Here is an 18,490-nt window from a genome sequence, read left to right on the forward strand (position 1 = left end):
TGCATGAGACTTAACAGTGCCACTGACCACTTCAAGCCCAGAACTAATACCTACAAAAATTGCAAAGGTTACTGGACATAAAAGTGAACAGGTTAAGCCACAACATAAATAGCTGTGATTCAATGAGAAGACCTTTGAACATCAATAATATGCAACATTGGTGGATGTAGTTATCCAACAAAATATCATGGAGCTTGTTGAGAACATCAGCTCCTCACCTGAGAACTTATACTTTGAAAATTTTGTGAGAATATTACTCTGACCAGGGTGGACTCATCCATGCCTGTAAACTGCAATACCTACATTTGTGGGCACACTAACAATTGTTGAAAGCACAAGTGAAAACAAGCAGAATTGAAAAAAACTTTTTATTTTCAGTAGTTTTTATTTTTAAAGAGAGTCATAGATGTATTCAAACTGGGAGTGGGAATGTTTTTGGGAAGGTGGAAGCAAAATATGTGCTTCCAATGAAACATCAGTCATCACCATCTGTGGCTCTTGCATCCAATAATGTTAGTTCATTCACTGCACTCAATTTTTGTAAAAACATAAGAAACACACACAAAATTATTCACTCACTTTCTCACATATACAGCAGCACACAAGGTATTACCTCAAAGAATTGCAGTGTTGGGAGTGATCAGTGGCTACAGTTTTATTTATTGGAAGGACTCTTTCCAAAAGATCAGATAGCTATCATTCTATTCTTAAGTTCCTGTCTGCCGCTCAATGCATCTTTTATTGAGCTGAACATTTTGTGTTTATCAGCTGCTATAAGTACTGAGCCTAAAATAGGTTTTATGTATAAAAAAGTATTTAATTTATATTTTTATTTTTCATCATTTAAATCTGTCTTTTCTCTAAATGTTGCATTTGAATATCTAGAACACACATGTCTGCTCTGCTCAAGGTGACCTGCTGACTACACACTGTGATATATAATACAAGACAAATTAATAATTAATTGGATGTATCCAAGAAATCAGAAAATAGCACAAAGATGTAATCGTTCTGTTACTGGCAGAAGAAAATAATATCTCACTCAACTACATGTCTATAGGCTGAATTATCTTCATAAATGAGGATGTCATTAGTTAAAAAAAGCATGCAATGAAAATTGCAAAACTGCAACAATTTGATGAATGACCATTAGTTACATAGCCTTTTTGTTTTATTTTTCAGAATTGTTTAAGAGTTTCAGATTTTATCTCCATGGAGTTTAAGTTGTTTATCAATATTTCAGCAGCACAGACTGAGAACAGATGTTGAGTTTTATAGTGATGGATATACGGCACACAGGAATTAATGAGGTAAAATTCCACACATATCCAGCCCACTTACTAACCTGTTGTAGTCTGGGTGGTGATGGAAATAGGAAGAATTTCATCAGAAGGCTTTTGGACAATTGTAGTAGTTTCTTGTTTGAATCCTGAAATTGAATCAAGGAAAATAAAGAAAAGCTATTACAGTCAGTGTTCTACAAGTATCTGGTGGATAACTGATACTTGAAAACAAGCAACGTGTAAAGCTTAGTAACAATAAACAAAGATTTAGTATGAAGGAAGACGTACTTTGCTTATAATGCTACAATAAATTTTAGATTATTTATAATATACATCCTGGTAATGAAAAATCACAATCATCACAAAATAGCGAAATGAAAATTTGTAATGTATGTCATACATGATTATTAACCTGAGATTTCAGTTAGAAGCTAACCAAGCAAATCAGTAATTCAAACTGAAACAATCTTTCAGCTCTAATGTAAGTCCACAATTCATTGATCTTTATGAAGATATAGTGATATCGCAGTTGGTTAGAATAAAACTGTATATAGTGTCATTCAGTAACATGCCATGATTTTTGTGCTGTATTACTGAAAGTTAGCTTAGTGACTATGCTCATGGAAGGATATGGTTTTAACCTCTATAACTTCCCATTACTTAATAAGCAGTTGGTATTGAGCCATCTTATAGTTTGTAATGAGAAATGTCACTTTTGATAATTGTGTCCCAATTCATTACAAATGTTAAACTATGACATCTAAAATCTGTGTTTGGACGTACTACTCGCCCAGTGCAGCCTAAGTAGACATTGTACTGGATTCTGATGCACAATACATACCACTATGCTGTTTGCTATTACTGATTACTCCATATGCTGTGAAGCATGGATGCTTTCTGAGGTTTCCAGGTATTTTACATAGGATGACAGTCAGTACTACTTCCTACTATGCCAGATTAACACTCAAATGAACCAGTGAATGAATATACTTTATACTTAGTCAAAAATTTATTCATAATTGTCTTCCAACTGTAAGTATCAACAAACTGTGGACTAATACTGGAACAATGCTGTAGATACTACTCCAGGCATCCATCTACATCATTATTCAGGGCTAAAAGATGTAAATGATTATACTGCAAGTTGTGGTGATTTTATAACTGGTTTTGAAAACCAGTTTTATTTATATTGTAATATTTCATCAAATATGACACACATTTAATGCTTTTATAAAGTTTCATTCATGATGTAGCATTCTATTCTCATGCAATGTACTTGAAACTATTATAGGGGAAGACTAAAGAGATATACTTAGATGTGGTGGTATGAGAATTGATCCAGACAGGAAGGTTCCCAAAGCGCTCCAGCCACACAGGAAGGTGCTGTGCAAAGCCTGTCAACAGCACTGTGCACTGCTGTTCACCTATTGTCGAATCCACCCAGCCATGCTTTGCTGCTCCACTCAGTATTGGCTCAGCATCTATCCACAATTGAAGTGCCCATTGTTGATCCCAGCAAGTGTGAGATTTGCTCCATAATTTGGTTTTTGCACATGAAAGGGACTCCACCCATGTATATTCATCATTAGTTGACACAAGTGTATGGCAACAAGCGTATGTCTGTTCAACATGTCCAAAAATGGTGTAGGAAGGTTAGTGCCAGTCAGAAGGAGGTCCTCGATAAAGAGTGGAGTGGACAACCTTCAGTTTCAGAGGTGGCTATCAGGATGGTCTAATGTGAAGTGCTTCAAAACATGAGGATCACGTCCATGAACTAGTTTCTCAGATTCCTGGGAGCTCTTACGGTACAGCTGAAAGAGCTTTTATGGAAAAATTTGGGTATCACAAGTGTTGTGCTCAATGGGTACCATGTATACTGACATTGGAACACAAAGAGAAACGCCTTGACTTGCTCACCAATTTCTTCAAAAGTGTCAGGAAGATAGGGAAGAATTATTGAACTCCATTGTTATGGGAGACGAAATGAGTGTGTTATCATTTCACTCCTGAAACAAAAGAAAAATCCAAACAATGGCATCACCCAGTGTCACCAGTCACAAAGAAGTTAAAACAAACCCCTACTGCTGGCAAAGTCATGGTCACTGTGTTTTGGGATCATAAGGTGATACTGGTGATAAGTTTCATGGAACCTGGGATGACAATCAACTCAGACAATTATCGTGAAACACTACAAAAACTCAGATGAGCTATCCATAACCTCCGGAGAGGACACGGACAGAAGCTGTAATGCTGCTTCACAATAAAGCCCGACATCATGCCTCCTGCCAAACCCAGGAACTTTTGACAAACTTTGTTTGGAGTGTCACACCCCACTCACGTTACAGTCCAGATCTTGCACCCAATGATTATCACTTGTTCCCCAGGTTAAAGGAACACTTGGGTGACCAATGCCTCTGGAGCAATGATGATGTCAAAGAAGAGGTGTAACACTTCCTCAACAGCTTGTCGGTAGAGTTCTACGACATGAGGATACAGAAACTGGAGCACCATCTATGAAAATGCATAGATAAAGATGGTGATTATGTAGAAAAATAGAACTAAGTTTCTTATTTCCAATGATGTAAATTTCTATGAGAAAAACAGTGTTGTCCATTTGTAAAAATGAAGGGAACCTTACTTCTGGATCAACTCTCATATATTACTGTGCTACATTCAAATTGTTCTGAAAGCAAGTGCTACCATGCAAAAATTGTTCACTGAATCTTTTATATACTGGCTTTTAACATTTTGCTTTTAAACTTATTATTTAATTACTGTAATAATGTCTGTTGAGTTTAGCTCATATTTGAGATTATTCATTATAAGATACTTGTAAAATTTTGCCTGTACTGCCAGAATTTAGGTAATCCATGCAAACTATTTGGAAAATGTGGGTCACATGATGCCTCTTACAAAACATGCAGATGGAAATATTGCCTCGCTACTGAGAGTTGACAGTTCTCTTATCCTTTGGCTTTGGCACACATCTGCATTTCATTATGTAAGCATGTTTGTGTTATTTAATCATGAGCACATTGATTTCTATTATCTTAATAAACTGGCAGACCAACAACCAGAAAGCTTTAAAACACCGAGAAATGCCCAATATCAGATTGGAAATATATATGTAAATAGCTAGAAATGTGGTTTCTCTCATTGCTCATAACAGCACTACAATGTTTCCAAATAGTTATTACAACTGTAGAATTGGCAATTGCACATATAAACATTATTTTCTTCTCTTTTCCTCGTAATTCTTCTTTTATTGTAACTAAATTGTGAAAGTGAAGAAATGTTTTAAATTAATTTGAATGGACATCTGGTGAAATAAATTGGAGTCCTGGTTCCTGCAGTGATAATTGTGCAATATCTTCTCACATAAATTCACAGACTGTTAAGACAAAGCTGTTGTAGACTTCATTTAAAATGAGACTTGAATGAGAAGAATAGGAAGTCCAACATTGCTAAGTACAAAAATGTAATACTATGTACATCTTGCAGCCGGCAACACGTGGCTACAAACTTTTCTTCATATTCATCCAGCATTGTCCCTCAGAACATAACAGTGCTCATAGATAAGTCATATTATTTTTCAGTAATTATCCAGCAGTTCCAATTAAATGGTTGTAGAGCTGAGGAGAAGGTGAAATTCAAATATAATCCCAACAATTGATATCTGTATTGAATGTTACACTGAGCACATCTCGCATGTAACAACACTACAGAGCTAGTTCAGCTAGAAACATTTTTTACTATTTGTTCAATGCCTTAGACTGGCTCTCTAAATATAATAATGATAACAATATGAAATAGGATAGATTGTTATTCACCACATAAAGGAGGCACTAAGTGGCAAACAAGCATATTGAAAGAAGACAGCTTGATATCAACTACCAAACTAAGTGCTTCATCAGATATAGACAAAATACACACATCCACATATGAATAACTGACACATACATGCCACTGTCATCTTTGGCTGATATGGCCTGACTGCAGTCAGCCTGGAGATGACAGGGGACATGTGTGTGTCAGTTAAGTATATGTGAATGTGTGTGTGTGTGTGTGTGTGTGTGTGTGTGTGTGTGTGTGTGTGTGTTTTGGCTACATCCAATAAAGGACTTAGCCTGATAATTGATTATATCAAGCAGTCTTCTTTCAATGTGCCTGTCTGTAACTCAATGCCTCCTCTAAGAATGAGTAGGAATTTAACCTATCTCATGTTGTTGTATTCCATCCAGGGCTTCCCATTGTCTGAAAATATGATAATGGTTCTTCATAAATAAGATATACAACTGTTCCATAACTGTCACATAGAAGCTCTCAAAGGAAGAGGACCTTAGATGGAAAATAGTCCAAAACAACCAATATTTGTGATGAATGAATAGTTTTCAGTATGTTTAGACTAACCGTTGACAGTCTTGATAATAAAGATGATTGTAGAACCATCCAAAACAGCTGCTGCATCAGCTTCACAACTTCTTCAGCGATTTAAATGGGAGTTACTGGATAAACTTCATTTCAGTAAGAATTTAATGACAGTTGTTCGATACAGAAATTGCACGATAAGTTCATTGAAATGATTTAAACATTACTTTCATAAAAAGAAGCCAGATTTTTATATGTAAGAGATTAAATAATGACACCAGTGTATGTAAAAGCTGAAAACCTACCTGATTCTGAATGTAGAAAACACTGGAGACACAGCCAACAAATCTGAGCTGAAGCACCTTTGTTTAGTTTCGACAAATGTAAGCAAACAGCTGAACTAAATCTTATTATTAAGTAGTTAGCAGAGAAGCTTTGGGTCACAAAAGTGCTGAACACCCATAAAGAAATAAACTATTAAGAAAATGTGGATCAATTACATCAATTACTGCCCCCCCCCTCTCTCTAATCTCTAACTAAATGATTATGTGAACAATCTCACAAATGATTCAACCCAGACTGGGCAATTGCTTAGTCTCAGTTTCAGGGGTGTACCTAGGTGTCCCAATGAAAAGAAGCTTCCTGACACCATAGAAAAAGAATATAAATAAATAAGGAAAAATTAAAATGGGTAGGAAAATTGGAAAAATAGAAGATACAAAATGCATTGCTGAATATTCACAAATGTCTATTGCACACTGATGGTCAACAGTTGTTCTGGAGCTAGTTTTTTGAATGCAAACTAAGCAGATTTTGGAGCTGATAGCTCACAGACATCTGACAGGTATATGACTTCTACCAGTGCACCACTCAAGCAAAGATCTCTAGCTCTCCATGTTTGTTGAAGGAAAACAAGTAGGATATGTTGAGCACAAATCTGTTGAAGTTTGCCTGAAAAGAAGCATGACCTGGTGCCACAAGGAATTTGTTGTAAAGTAGGTACATGTGGGGGAAGTGCAATCATAATAGTGTGGATGGATGGAAGAAGTATCACATAAATTCTGTGACCAACTTAATGTCTCCAGCTGTTTATATTGCAGTTGGTGTCATAGACTCGAAACAGAAGTTATTTCATTCCTGTGTAGTAAGTGCGGCACATGTACGTGCTGTAAGTAAACTGTATTTTCATCATACTCTGCATCTGCTGCAACTGTGTTCCATACGTTATCATGTAGAGTTTGCTTATATAGGACAAGCCCTTCTGCTCTGAGAGGTTCCCAGAAACTGGAACAGTAATATTGTGACATTTTACTCAGATACATTAGATTATTAATGATATTTCCTAACACTGAATTTTACTATAGCCATTGAATATATTTAACAACTGTGAAAAATAACATGCCAAAGCAGTGTGTAAAATATGGAGAGAAGCACAGAAGAAAGAAAAAGAAAAATGTTTCCTTGTTATCAGCATGGCTTAATCAATCAACAGAAAAGGATGACTCAAAGATAAATATTATTATGCCCACAGATGAGGATTATTTTTATTGTTGTGCTACTACAAATGTGCACCCTGTTAAAAACAAAATAATAAAAGAAGAAACAATGGACTCCTACTGTATTTAAAGGAGTTTATCAATTTTAGTTAAATTGTGTATATACAATTGGGTTACGCTAAACAGAGTGTAAAATGAAATTAGCCCTGCAAGTCACTTGTGTACTCCTTGTTTAATCTGTACTCTGACTTAATGTAAGTATATAGTTCACATATTACACTTTTCATAATGTTTGTGAGGTACAGTGGACACAGGCTCTGAATAGGTGATGTTGTTGGATTAATTATTGCACTAGGAGATACATTTTCAGTCTCTCTATCACATTTTAAAAACCTCACAATTACACAAACAATAAGACATTTAAGAACAAAAAAGAAATAATATAGTTTGTCTGAGAACAATGCATGATTTCCCATCATCATCTGGCAGCACTGGATTGCCTATGTAGTTTGTTGAAACAAGAGTAAACCCTGCAGTTTTCCAACATACCTGCATTAACTTAGGAAGGTGATCCACCTGTTTGCATCACTGACCTTTCCCTTGGTATGAGTGCTTCAATTAAAATGTTATTTCATCATGATCCTCAGATAATTTTGACACTCTTCATGGTCTTACATATTCCAAAGCCTTAGTTCAATGTTCAGATACTGTATTAGCAAATAATCAATTCTTTACTGGTATGGGTTCTGTGTTCTTTTTTGCAAAACAGTATTTATTTTTCAGTTTCCCCCAAAATGTGTTGTCTTCGCACATCTAAACTCTCTGAAATATTGGGAAAAAATAATGATGGAAAATTAGGCCTAAAAGTTTTTCTTGTTGTAACTGTGATTCTTTTACCTTAATCATTAGATTATATGGTTTGTAGAATAGTCATTGGTGTTGGTGGTTTCTCGGCAAAGCTAACAATAATCACAAACTGTATGTGTTGTGGGAAATTTTGTTTCTCAGTGGGTACTCAGTTTTTTTGATGCTCTTCTCTTCATGCAGATGTCTTTCCTATGAAAACATAGTCACAGGAGCAGTGCACTTGTCATTTATAAATGACACTCTACTTCATTAGGCTCTGCTTTTATAAAACATAATATTTATGTTCATAGAATGCATGTGGCTGATGTATTTAATGACTGTTTCCATTCTGTGCCTAAAGAGAAATTTAAACATCTCTCTCTCTCATTATTTTTGCCTTTAATTGTGCGTGTGTGTGTTTTCTGTACACTTTTCTCTCTTTGTTCTCTTTTTCATCTGTCTGTGCTTTCTTTTCTGACAGTTTGGTAATGCTTTGAGTGGTCAATTTTTACATAGTGTAATTTATAATCTGTTCCCTTCCTGCTGCAGCTCTCTTTATATGCATATTTTCTTCAACGACAAGTTTTCAGTATAGGAAGTGGATGGACTTAAGTTGTAGGGATAAAATGCAGGGAGCACAAGGTTATTTACAACTTTTACAGAAAGTGGAAAGCAATCATAACAGATGTAGGACATAAGAGAGAAGCAGTAGTTGAAAAGAGAGTGAGACAGGTTTTTAGCCAATCCCTGATGCTATTCAGTCTGTACATTCAGCAAGCAGTAAAGGAAATCAAAGGAAAAATTGAAATGGGGGTTAGAGTTTAGAGAGAATAATTCAAAAATTTGAGGGTATCCAGTGACACTGTAATTCTGCCAGAGATGGCAAAGGACTTGATAGAGCAAACGAGTGGCATGGATAACATCTTGAAAAGACATTATAAGTTGAAAATCAGTAATTGTAAAACAAGGATAGTGGATTAGGGAATGAGAAACTAAAAGTAGTAGGTGAGTTTTGTTGTTATGGCAGCAAAGAAGAGAGGATGTAAAATGCATACTAGAAATGGTAAGAAAAGCACTCCCCAAAAAGTTAAACTTTTAACACCTAATATAAATTTGAATGTCTGAAAATACTTGTCTGAAAAGTAGCTTTTTACAGATTTGAAACATGATTGATGAACAGCTTAGGCTACAAGAGAATAGAAGTTTCTAAAATCTGGCACTCAGGAAGAATGGTGAAGATTACAAGGGTAGATCAGATAACTAATGAGAAGATGCTGAATGGAATTGGGGAGAATATGTACTTATGACACAACTTGACTAAAACAAGGGACTGGCTGGTAAGGACACATTCTGATAAATGAAGGAATTGTCACTTTAGTAAAGCAGGGAAGTGTGGGGTCTAAAACTGGTAGAGGGAGTCCAACAACTGACTGCAATAAGCAGGCTCAAGTGTGTGTAGGTTGCAGTAGTTATGCAGAGGTGAAGAGTCCTACATGGGATGGACTAGCATGGAGAGCTGCAACAAAGCAGTATTCATACTGAAGACAACAAACAACAGCAGAAATAACAACAACAGCTGTATTTGAATCATTAAGCATATGTGGAACCTGGTACTGTTGCTCGTTAGGGCTCAGAGGTACTCAGATATCTTGTTTCAAGGTTTCTATGGGTCTGATCTACATAAATAGACTAACAAGACTGTGGTGTGGTGTCTGAGACACAGGGTTGATGGTCAATAGCTGCATTCGATTAAGAATGAACTTCGCAAATTATGATTATAGTTCTGCATCAGAGTAGACAACAGGACAAATGGAGATTTGGGCTGCTCCTGGAAGTGTGCTCAGATAACTGAAGTGGTTGAAGTGACTGCTTGCAACAAGCTGGAAATCTGGGTTTGATTCCCAGTCCAGCACAAATTTTCATTTGTTTTTAAATATTTTACAGCTGATGTGGAACCACAATTGCAATTTGGGCTCTGAATTATGATTTAAAAAACAGCAGATCAAATTCTACATTTTATATTTAATGGTCCTCAACCATTACTCAACATACATGGACACAGACTTAATAATACCTAAATCAACAACACACTAACCTCTTAATGAACCTATTTATGACCCAAAACTTCCAAATTTTTCCTACTTTTTTTTCTACATACTTCTATGCTCTATTGAAATGCATTGCATCAACAATTCATTTTTATGTTTATCTTGAAATCAAAGGAGATATTTCAGTTGGGAGTAGCTAAACAGTATTATCCTGAGACAACTGGAGGTCAGCAAAAATCTCTGCAAATACTTGTTAAAATATGTTATTTATCACACAGATGAAAAAGTATACAAAATAAGAAGTTAGATAAGATATACAAAATGAGAATCACACACTACAATCCCATTAAAAATCCTTTTGTGTATGGTAGATTCTGAAGCATGGTGTGACGCACAATGGGACCTTGTACTGGGGGTAATAGTACCATGTTTCTCTCTGGATGCTCTTCCCATGTACATTCTACTTTTTGGAACAAACTGTGCACACTCATGTTGGATTGCTCTAACTCTCTGTTGGCTTGATGACTTCTGGGAAATGTCTTTCCATCAACTGAAGAGGGTGGGGCATTCATCCTGGTCAGCCTGGTTTAGGAGAAATGATGCTTCCTTTCTACTTCTGAATTATTTTTTCAGAGAGGGTCAACATAAATTCCAGTGAGTCCTTTTTCCCTTCAGATTTTTCATGCAAAATAAACGAATTCCACACAGAAATTTCCAGATAATGAAAAAATATTTTCTTGTAGCACTTCTTGCCTTGCTTCCTGGGTACTGGATATGATGCCATTCTTTGATTGGCGCTATCCATTCCTCCCATTGTACAGTTGTAGTCAAACACAAACTTTGGCTTTATTATTATCTTTGACTTTTTCTGAGTCTCCACCATATCCACAGTGTGGATAGTTGAAAGAAGTACCACGTCCTTCTTGTTCTTCCAACGCAAAGCTAGTATTTTTTCTCGTCTTTCAGCTGCAATTTTCCCTTTTTGTAATTTTAGATTTTGGAGAGATTGTGACATTTCTTTCCTGGTCATTTTTACTGTTCCATAACTATCAGTGGACTTCAAAATCAGGAAATCTGCTAACTGTGGAGATGTGTAAAAGTTATCTGTCATTAGACAGTAACCTTGCTTCAGGAGTGGTTTTGGAAGTGAAGAAGTATACAAAGACAACTTGTGACGACATTGGAAAGTCCATGAAGTTTGCATCCAGCTTTGTCCCTTTCCCTGTATAAATAATCAGGGATCACATATATCTGCTAGCCGATTCACACAGCATGTAGAATTTTATTATAAATCTCACCCAGTTCAGTGGGATATACTGTACCCAACCCAATCTGTCCTTGTACAAAAGTAAAATTTCATCCACTGTAATGTCCTGTTCTGGAACATAAGAGCTTTTAAATTTATTTTCAAGGTGCTGGTAAACTGGCCAAATTTTGTTCGACTTACGATTTGAATGATTTGTGGCATCATATACTTCATTGTCAGAAATGTGAAGACACTTTTTTATTTGGCAAAACCTCTTATAGGACATTACGTCACTGAAAAATGGAGTTGATATGCTTGCTCACCATGACCAGTACATCTGCAGTTCAGGTTTCTGTACAAAACTTTGTAAAATAATTAGAGCAAAGAAAATTCAAAGTTCTTTACATGACGGGGACAAAATGTTACAGCCAGTGGCTGAAATACATTGGCTGATATAGTTAGCATTTCCATCTGTATCATTTCCAGCAAACCCCTATCAAAAAAGTGTTCAAATATTTGAAGTTCATCATCAGTAAAAGGAATCATACAACCAGAATTGGCACAAAACAGAAATCTTGGAGGAGCTCAATCAGTATTTGGATTGACAACATGCCACACTCTCACTGAGACGAATCTCTATCTGTGTCTTCCTTACATTCTTCTTTACTTGAGGAAAGAGTCATCACCAGGTTCCAAAACAGATATGTCTTCCCATTGCTCTTCTTCACTGGAATAATCACTATTCATTTTAAACGACTCCAAACAGGTGTAATACTGCGACAACTGCACCAAAATGCTAATAAAGATTGCAGAATTGATGCAATGACAATAGAAACGCTACTGATGTGAGTATAATCTAGTTGGAAAATATCCCTCAACTCCCAAGTCTCCTAAAGGCTTCAAGAGCAACACCCAGCAGCAATACACCAAAGCAAAACACGAAAAACGCCAATTAGTAGCAGCAGAAAGAACAACAATGACTATAACTGGTTTCTGGTGTTAACTAGTGGCGGCAGAAGGAACTACTATGAGTATAATTGGGGTGGTGTTGCATGAATGTGAGAAAATCTGAATCCCGAGTTATCTCAGAACAACAGTCTATCCCGAGTACACGCGTGCGTGCCCACATGCGCATGTGCACCCACCTACACACACACACACACACACACACACACACACACACACACACACACATACATACACAGATGAGATGGAGAAAGAGAAGAAACAGAGGGGGGGGGGGGGGAAGAGCAATGGGAATTGGCAGCAGCCATATGAACATAGTGTTTCATTAAATTAATGTCTAACCGGCTCGAGTAATGTCAGTAAATGATATGTGCACTGTTTTTATGATGGTTTCATGTAAGTAATATATCACAAATAACAAAACAGCATAAAACTGGGAGTACTTAGAGAAAAAACATCTAATGTGAAAACTTCTACAGCTGGAACTGTTACTTTTATTAAAACCTCCATGCAATTATGCAGTGGTTCCCTGGATTTTTTTGAGAAACCCAGTGTTTCTTCCCCACATGTGGATGACATTTTGAGGAGGTCTCTGACTTGGATAAGCATCTGATTCCCGTCCTGTCTTTTTAAGTAAACATTTGCTACCATGTACTTCAGCATAGAGATATGATGCCAATAAAATTTCTTTAAGTTGTTGTCAACAGTACTTATATGGTCCAGTGTGGAAGACAGATAACTGGCACAATGGGACCTTGTACTGGGGGCAATAGTACCATGTTTCTCTCTGCATGCTCTTCATAACCAAACAACAAGTATCACAAAGCTTCTCATACCCCTCTTTTTTGATTAAAATTATTACCTAGAGAGGGAACCTCTGTCTACCAGCCTTAAATACTTCTGTAACTTACCTGAGAAAGTGGAATATACAAACTATGAAGAGAATGGTACAGAGCAATGTTACATTCATTCATTCAGATCTACTGTCTGTGAAGAAGATCTTAAGAAATAAAGCACTTAATTTATTTTGTCATTTCCTGGTGATATTCCTCTTCTGTTTCTAGCACAACTTTGTTGATAAGAAATTCATTTAAAGCATAAAAGGCAAACTATATGGTATACAAGACTCAGCAGAAATGATAGTTTTTTAGCTCAAAAACATAGTGTTACCTTGATATATGCACCCCAGATCTACTGTATCTCATGGTACCTGAGATTGTTGCAAAATGTGAGCATTCTTTCTCCAAGCTAAAAATAAATTTTAAAAATCTACTTACTTCTACATAAATATTTATTCTTGTAGGATAATACACCATTTTACAGATACAAGAAAGGAAAAAAACCATTTTAGTAAATATGGGTCACTAAGTATACACTTCATTAGCAACTTGTATTTTAACAAGGATACTCACAACTATGTACTTCCTTCAAATTAACTTTTTGTGTCTTGTGTTGTAATTAATTAATTTTTAATGCTTTTTTCTGAATTCAGGAAAGTTGTATTACTACATAAAATATGTATTTTCATGAAAACTGTTTTTGTATTTTATTAAAATTTAACTTGGGTAGTGGTTATATTTATTATGTACATGGATGTAGGGTGTCTTATACAAAAAAGTGAATATCAACCAAATACTCAATTTTTGAAACCCTATGCCACAAAGTAGTAGTCAGTAGCTGTTTTCTGAAGTGGGTCTTCTCCCCACCCCCACTATGCACACAACAGAGACAAGCCAGTCTGATGTGTTGCTTTGCTTTGGACAGCCAACAATATGTAACAACAAAAGATTCAGGCATTGTGTCTTAAGTGAGCTTAAATTGCGTGTGTGTAATTGTTAAAAACTGCATTTGAAAAAACTATGAAATGGACAAGTCAGTAGTCTCTTTGGTTTTCTTTGCTAAGAAAGAGACTGAACAATCATGAACTTGTTTTAAAAGGCAATGGCATGGCTCCATGTGTTGTGGGATGTCACCACAAGGAAGTAGTGAGAGCAGCCCCATCGATAAAAACTGAGGATGAAGCAAAGAAGACTAAGTGTCTTACTTGCATAGTGAAAAGGCTTATTGGATTATGAAGTATAATGTTGTGAAAATAAGCTTATTTCTCCATTATCTTTTCACCTGATCTGTAGTCTACAGGTTTTCCCAGTTGTAATGACCACTTTTTGGAATATTGTGCAGAATTGTAATAGTTTTGCTTGTTTCAAGTTTGTAGTTTGGTTGCAGAAAGAAGCAGCATTGATGCCTACTGTTTGGTTTTTGTATTATGGATATGGACACTCAACTTTAGGGTTTAATATATCTAAAAACAAAGATGATGTGACTTACCGAACGAAAGCGCTGGCAGGTCGATAGACACACAAACAAACACAAACACACACACAAAATTCTAGCTTTCGCAACCAACGGTTGCCTCGTCAGGAAAGAGGGAAGGAGAGGGAAAGACGAAAGGATTTGCGTTTTAAGGGAGAGGGTAAGGAGTCATTCCAATCCCGGGAGCGGAAAAACTTACCTTAGGGGGAAAAAAGGACGGGTATACACTCGCACACACACACATATCCATCCACACATATACAGACACAAGCAGACATATTTAAAGACAAAGAGTTTGGGCAGAGATGTCAGTCGAGGCAGAAGTGAAGAGGCAAAGATGATGTTGAATGACAGGTGAGGTACGAGTGGCGGCAACTTGAAATTAGTGAAGATTGAGGCCTGGTGGGTAACGGGAAGAGAGGATATTTTGAAGAGCAAGTTCCCATCTCCGGAGTTTGGATAGGTTGGTGTTGGTGGGAAGTATCCAGATAACCCGGACGGTGTAACGCTGTGCCAAGATGTGCTGGCCGTGCACCAAGGCATGTTTAGCCACAGGGTGATCCTCATTACCAACAAACACTGTCTGCCTGTGTCCATTCATGCGAATGGACAGTTTGTTGCTGGTCATTCCCACATAGAATGCATCACAGTGTAGGCAGGTCAGGTGGTAAATCACGTGGGTGCTTTCACATGTGGCTCTGCCTTTGATCGTGTACACCTTCCGGGTTACAGGACTGGAGTAGGTGGTGGTGGGAGGGTGCATGGGACAGGTTTTACACCGGGGGCGGTTACAAGGATAGGAATCCTTACCCAATCTGTTACCCCCGGAAACCATCCTTGTAACCATTGATGCCACTTCCTTATACACAAATATTCCGCACGTCCAGGGCCTCGCTGCGATGGAGCATTTCCTTTCATGCCGACACCTGCCACCCTACCTAAAACCTCTTTCCTCATCACCTTAGCCAGCTTCATCCTGACCCACAACTTCTTCACTTTTGAAGGCCAGACATACCAACAATTAAAGGGAACAGCCATGGGTACCAGGATGGCCCCCTCATACGCCAACCTATTCATGGGTCGCTTAGAGGAAGCCTTCTTGGTTACCCAGGCCTGCCAACCCAAAGTTTGGTACAGATTTATTGATGACATCTTCATGATCTGGACTCACAGTGAAGAAGAACTCCAGAATTTCCTCTCCAACCTCAACTCCTTTGGCTCCATCAGATTCACCTGGTCCTACGCCAAGTCCCATGCCACTTTCCTTGACGTTGACCTCCACCTGTCCAATGGCCAGCTTCACACGTCCGTCCACATCAAACCCACCAACAAGCAACAGTACCTCCATTACGACAGCTGCCACCCATTCCACATCAAACGGTCCCTTCCCTACAGCCTAGGTCTTTGTGGCAAACGAATCTGCTCCAGTCCGGAATCCGTGAACCATTACACCAACAACCTGACAACAGCTTTCGCATCCCGCAACTACCCTCCCGACCTGGTACAGAAGCAACTAACCAGAGCCACTTCCTCATCCCCTCGAACCCAGAATCCCCCACAGAAGAACCACAAAAGTGCCCCACTTGTGACAGGATACTTTCCGGGACTGGACCAGACTCTGAATGTGGCTCTCCAGCAGGGATACGACTTCCTCAAATCCTGCCCTGAAATGAGATCCATCCTTCACGAAATCCTCCCCACTCCACCAAGAGTGTCTTTCCGCCGTACACCTAACCTTCGTAACCTGTTAGTTCATCCCTATGAAATCCCCAAACCACCTTCCCTACCCTCTGGCTCCTATCCTTGTAACCGCCCCCGGTGTAAAACCTGTCCCATGCACCCTCCCACCACCACCTACTCCAGTCCTGTAACCCGGAAGGTGTACACGATCAAAGGCAGAGCCACATGTGAAAGCACCCACGTGATTTACCACCTGACCTGCCTACACTGTGATGCATTCTATGTGGGAATGACCAGCAACAAACTGTCCATTCACATGAATGGACACAGGCAGACAGTGTTTGTTGGTAATGAGGATCACCCTGTGGCTAAACATGCCTTGGTGCACGGCCAGCACATCTTGGCACAGTGTTACACCGTCCGGGTTATCTGGATACTTCCCACCAACACCAACCTATCCAAACTCCGGAGATGGGAACTTGCTCTTCAATATATCCTCTCTTCCCGTTACCCACCAGGCCTCAATCTCCGCTAATTTCAAGTTGGCGCCACTCGTACCTCACCTGACATTCAACGTCATCTTTGCCTCTTCACTTCCGCCTCGACTGCCATCTCTGCCCAAACTCTTTGTCTTTAAACATGTCTGCTTGTGCCTGTATATGTGTGGATGGATATGTGTGTGTGTGCGAGTGTATACCCATCCTTTTTTCCCCCTAAGGTAAGTCTTTCCGTTCCCGGGATTGGAATGACTCCTTACCCTCTCCCTTAAAACCCAAATCCTTTCGCCTTTCCCTCTCCTTCCCTCGTTCCTGACGAGGCAACCATTGGTTGCGAAAGCTAGAATTTTGTGTGTGTGTTTGTGTTTGTTTGTGTGTCTATCGACCTGCCAGCGCTTTTGTTCGGTAAGTCACATCATCTTTGTTTTTAGATATATTTTTCCCACGTGGAATTTTTCCCTCTGTTATATTGATATCAACTTTAGGGTTTAATTAGAAGTGAAGTAATGAACCAATAGGCTTATAACAAAATTTTTCTTGTTTAATTTCTTAGGCTATAAGAGAAATTTGGTTTTAATGTTCAAAAACAATTTTTATTTATGATTATAGTATGAATCGTCTGGATTCTGAGTGTCCTTACTAGGAACTGCTCCCTTTAAATCTCTTGAAACATATTAGTCTGACATTAATGAAACTTTAATAAGTTAAAACCATTGGTATTGATAGTGTAAATCTCAACATACGGAATTTTTCAATCACTCAGAAATGGTTTTTATAACTTTTCTAAAGTAACTTTTTCTCAACCCAATACAAATGTACAAAAGAAAGCACAGGTTTGTTCTGAAGCTTTTTTGATGATAATCTGTAACTACAACCACTGAGACTGTTCAGTGTGATACTGATTTTATGGGGAGTAATACTGAAGAGTGGTTGTATGAATGTTGGACTATGTTGAAGTAACTTTTCTGTGGTGGAGATGCTACACCAAAATGCTGACTGTTCATTGGCTGAAAAGTATCTGTGACAAATTTTACAGTCAAGTTAAGTTATAGTCAGTCCAACTTTTTTTTGAGACATGGGCTGTGTAGTAAGTTGCCAGGAAGCGGTGAGCAGTTTTGGAGCTTGGGCTTAGTGTTGATAGCATTTCCAGTTGGTGATACATTCTGACCACTTGCTGTAATAGAAATGATGCACCAAAATGACAAGGTTTCGTGACAGTGTGTTACAACAGCATTCATGTTCACACATCATAATTACTTCAATGAATATAAAACCTGAAATGTAATTAAATTATGGCGACAGCACATGGTCAAATAAATAAGCATTTCACTGAGTAATGAATTCTGCAGTGCTGCTAAGTTCATGCTGAGTTGACAAAACTCTTGCAATAGCTCTTAATATCGTGTTGGACCTCCTTTGGCCTGGTGTAGTGCAGCAACTCAACATGGCAGGGACTCAACAAGTCATGGGAAGTCCCCTGCAGAAATATTGAGCTATGCCATCCATAACAGCAAAAGTGTTGCTGGTGCAGGATTTCATGAACGAATTGACTGTCACATAAATGTCTGATGGGATTCATGTTGGCAATCTGGTTGGCCACACCATTTGCTCAAATTGTCCAGAATGTTCTTCAAACTGTGAACAGTTGTGGCCTGGTGACACGGTTTATTTTTGAATAACTGCAAATGGCTCCAAGTAGCCACCCATAACCATATCCTGTGAATGATTGGTTCAATTGGACCATAGG

General features: G+C 38.0%; 1 protein-coding gene across 1 annotated transcript in view; it reads right to left on the reverse strand.

Moving 5' to 3' along the window:
* Positions 1-18,490, reverse strand: part of LOC124789914 — a 202,235-nt gene that overhangs the window by 38,274 nt on the left and 145,471 nt on the right. The window contains exon 4 of the mRNA XM_047257432.1: positions 1,346-1,429. Within this exon, the coding sequence (XP_047113388.1) occupies positions 1,346-1,429 (84 nt within the window). The remainder of the gene's footprint in view (positions 1-1,345; positions 1,430-18,490) is intronic.

Source organism: Schistocerca piceifrons, chromosome 3 (assembly GCF_021461385.2).
Source record: "Schistocerca piceifrons isolate TAMUIC-IGC-003096 chromosome 3, iqSchPice1.1, whole genome shotgun sequence".
Lineage (NCBI taxonomy): Eukaryota > Metazoa > Arthropoda > Insecta > Orthoptera > Acrididae > Schistocerca > Schistocerca piceifrons.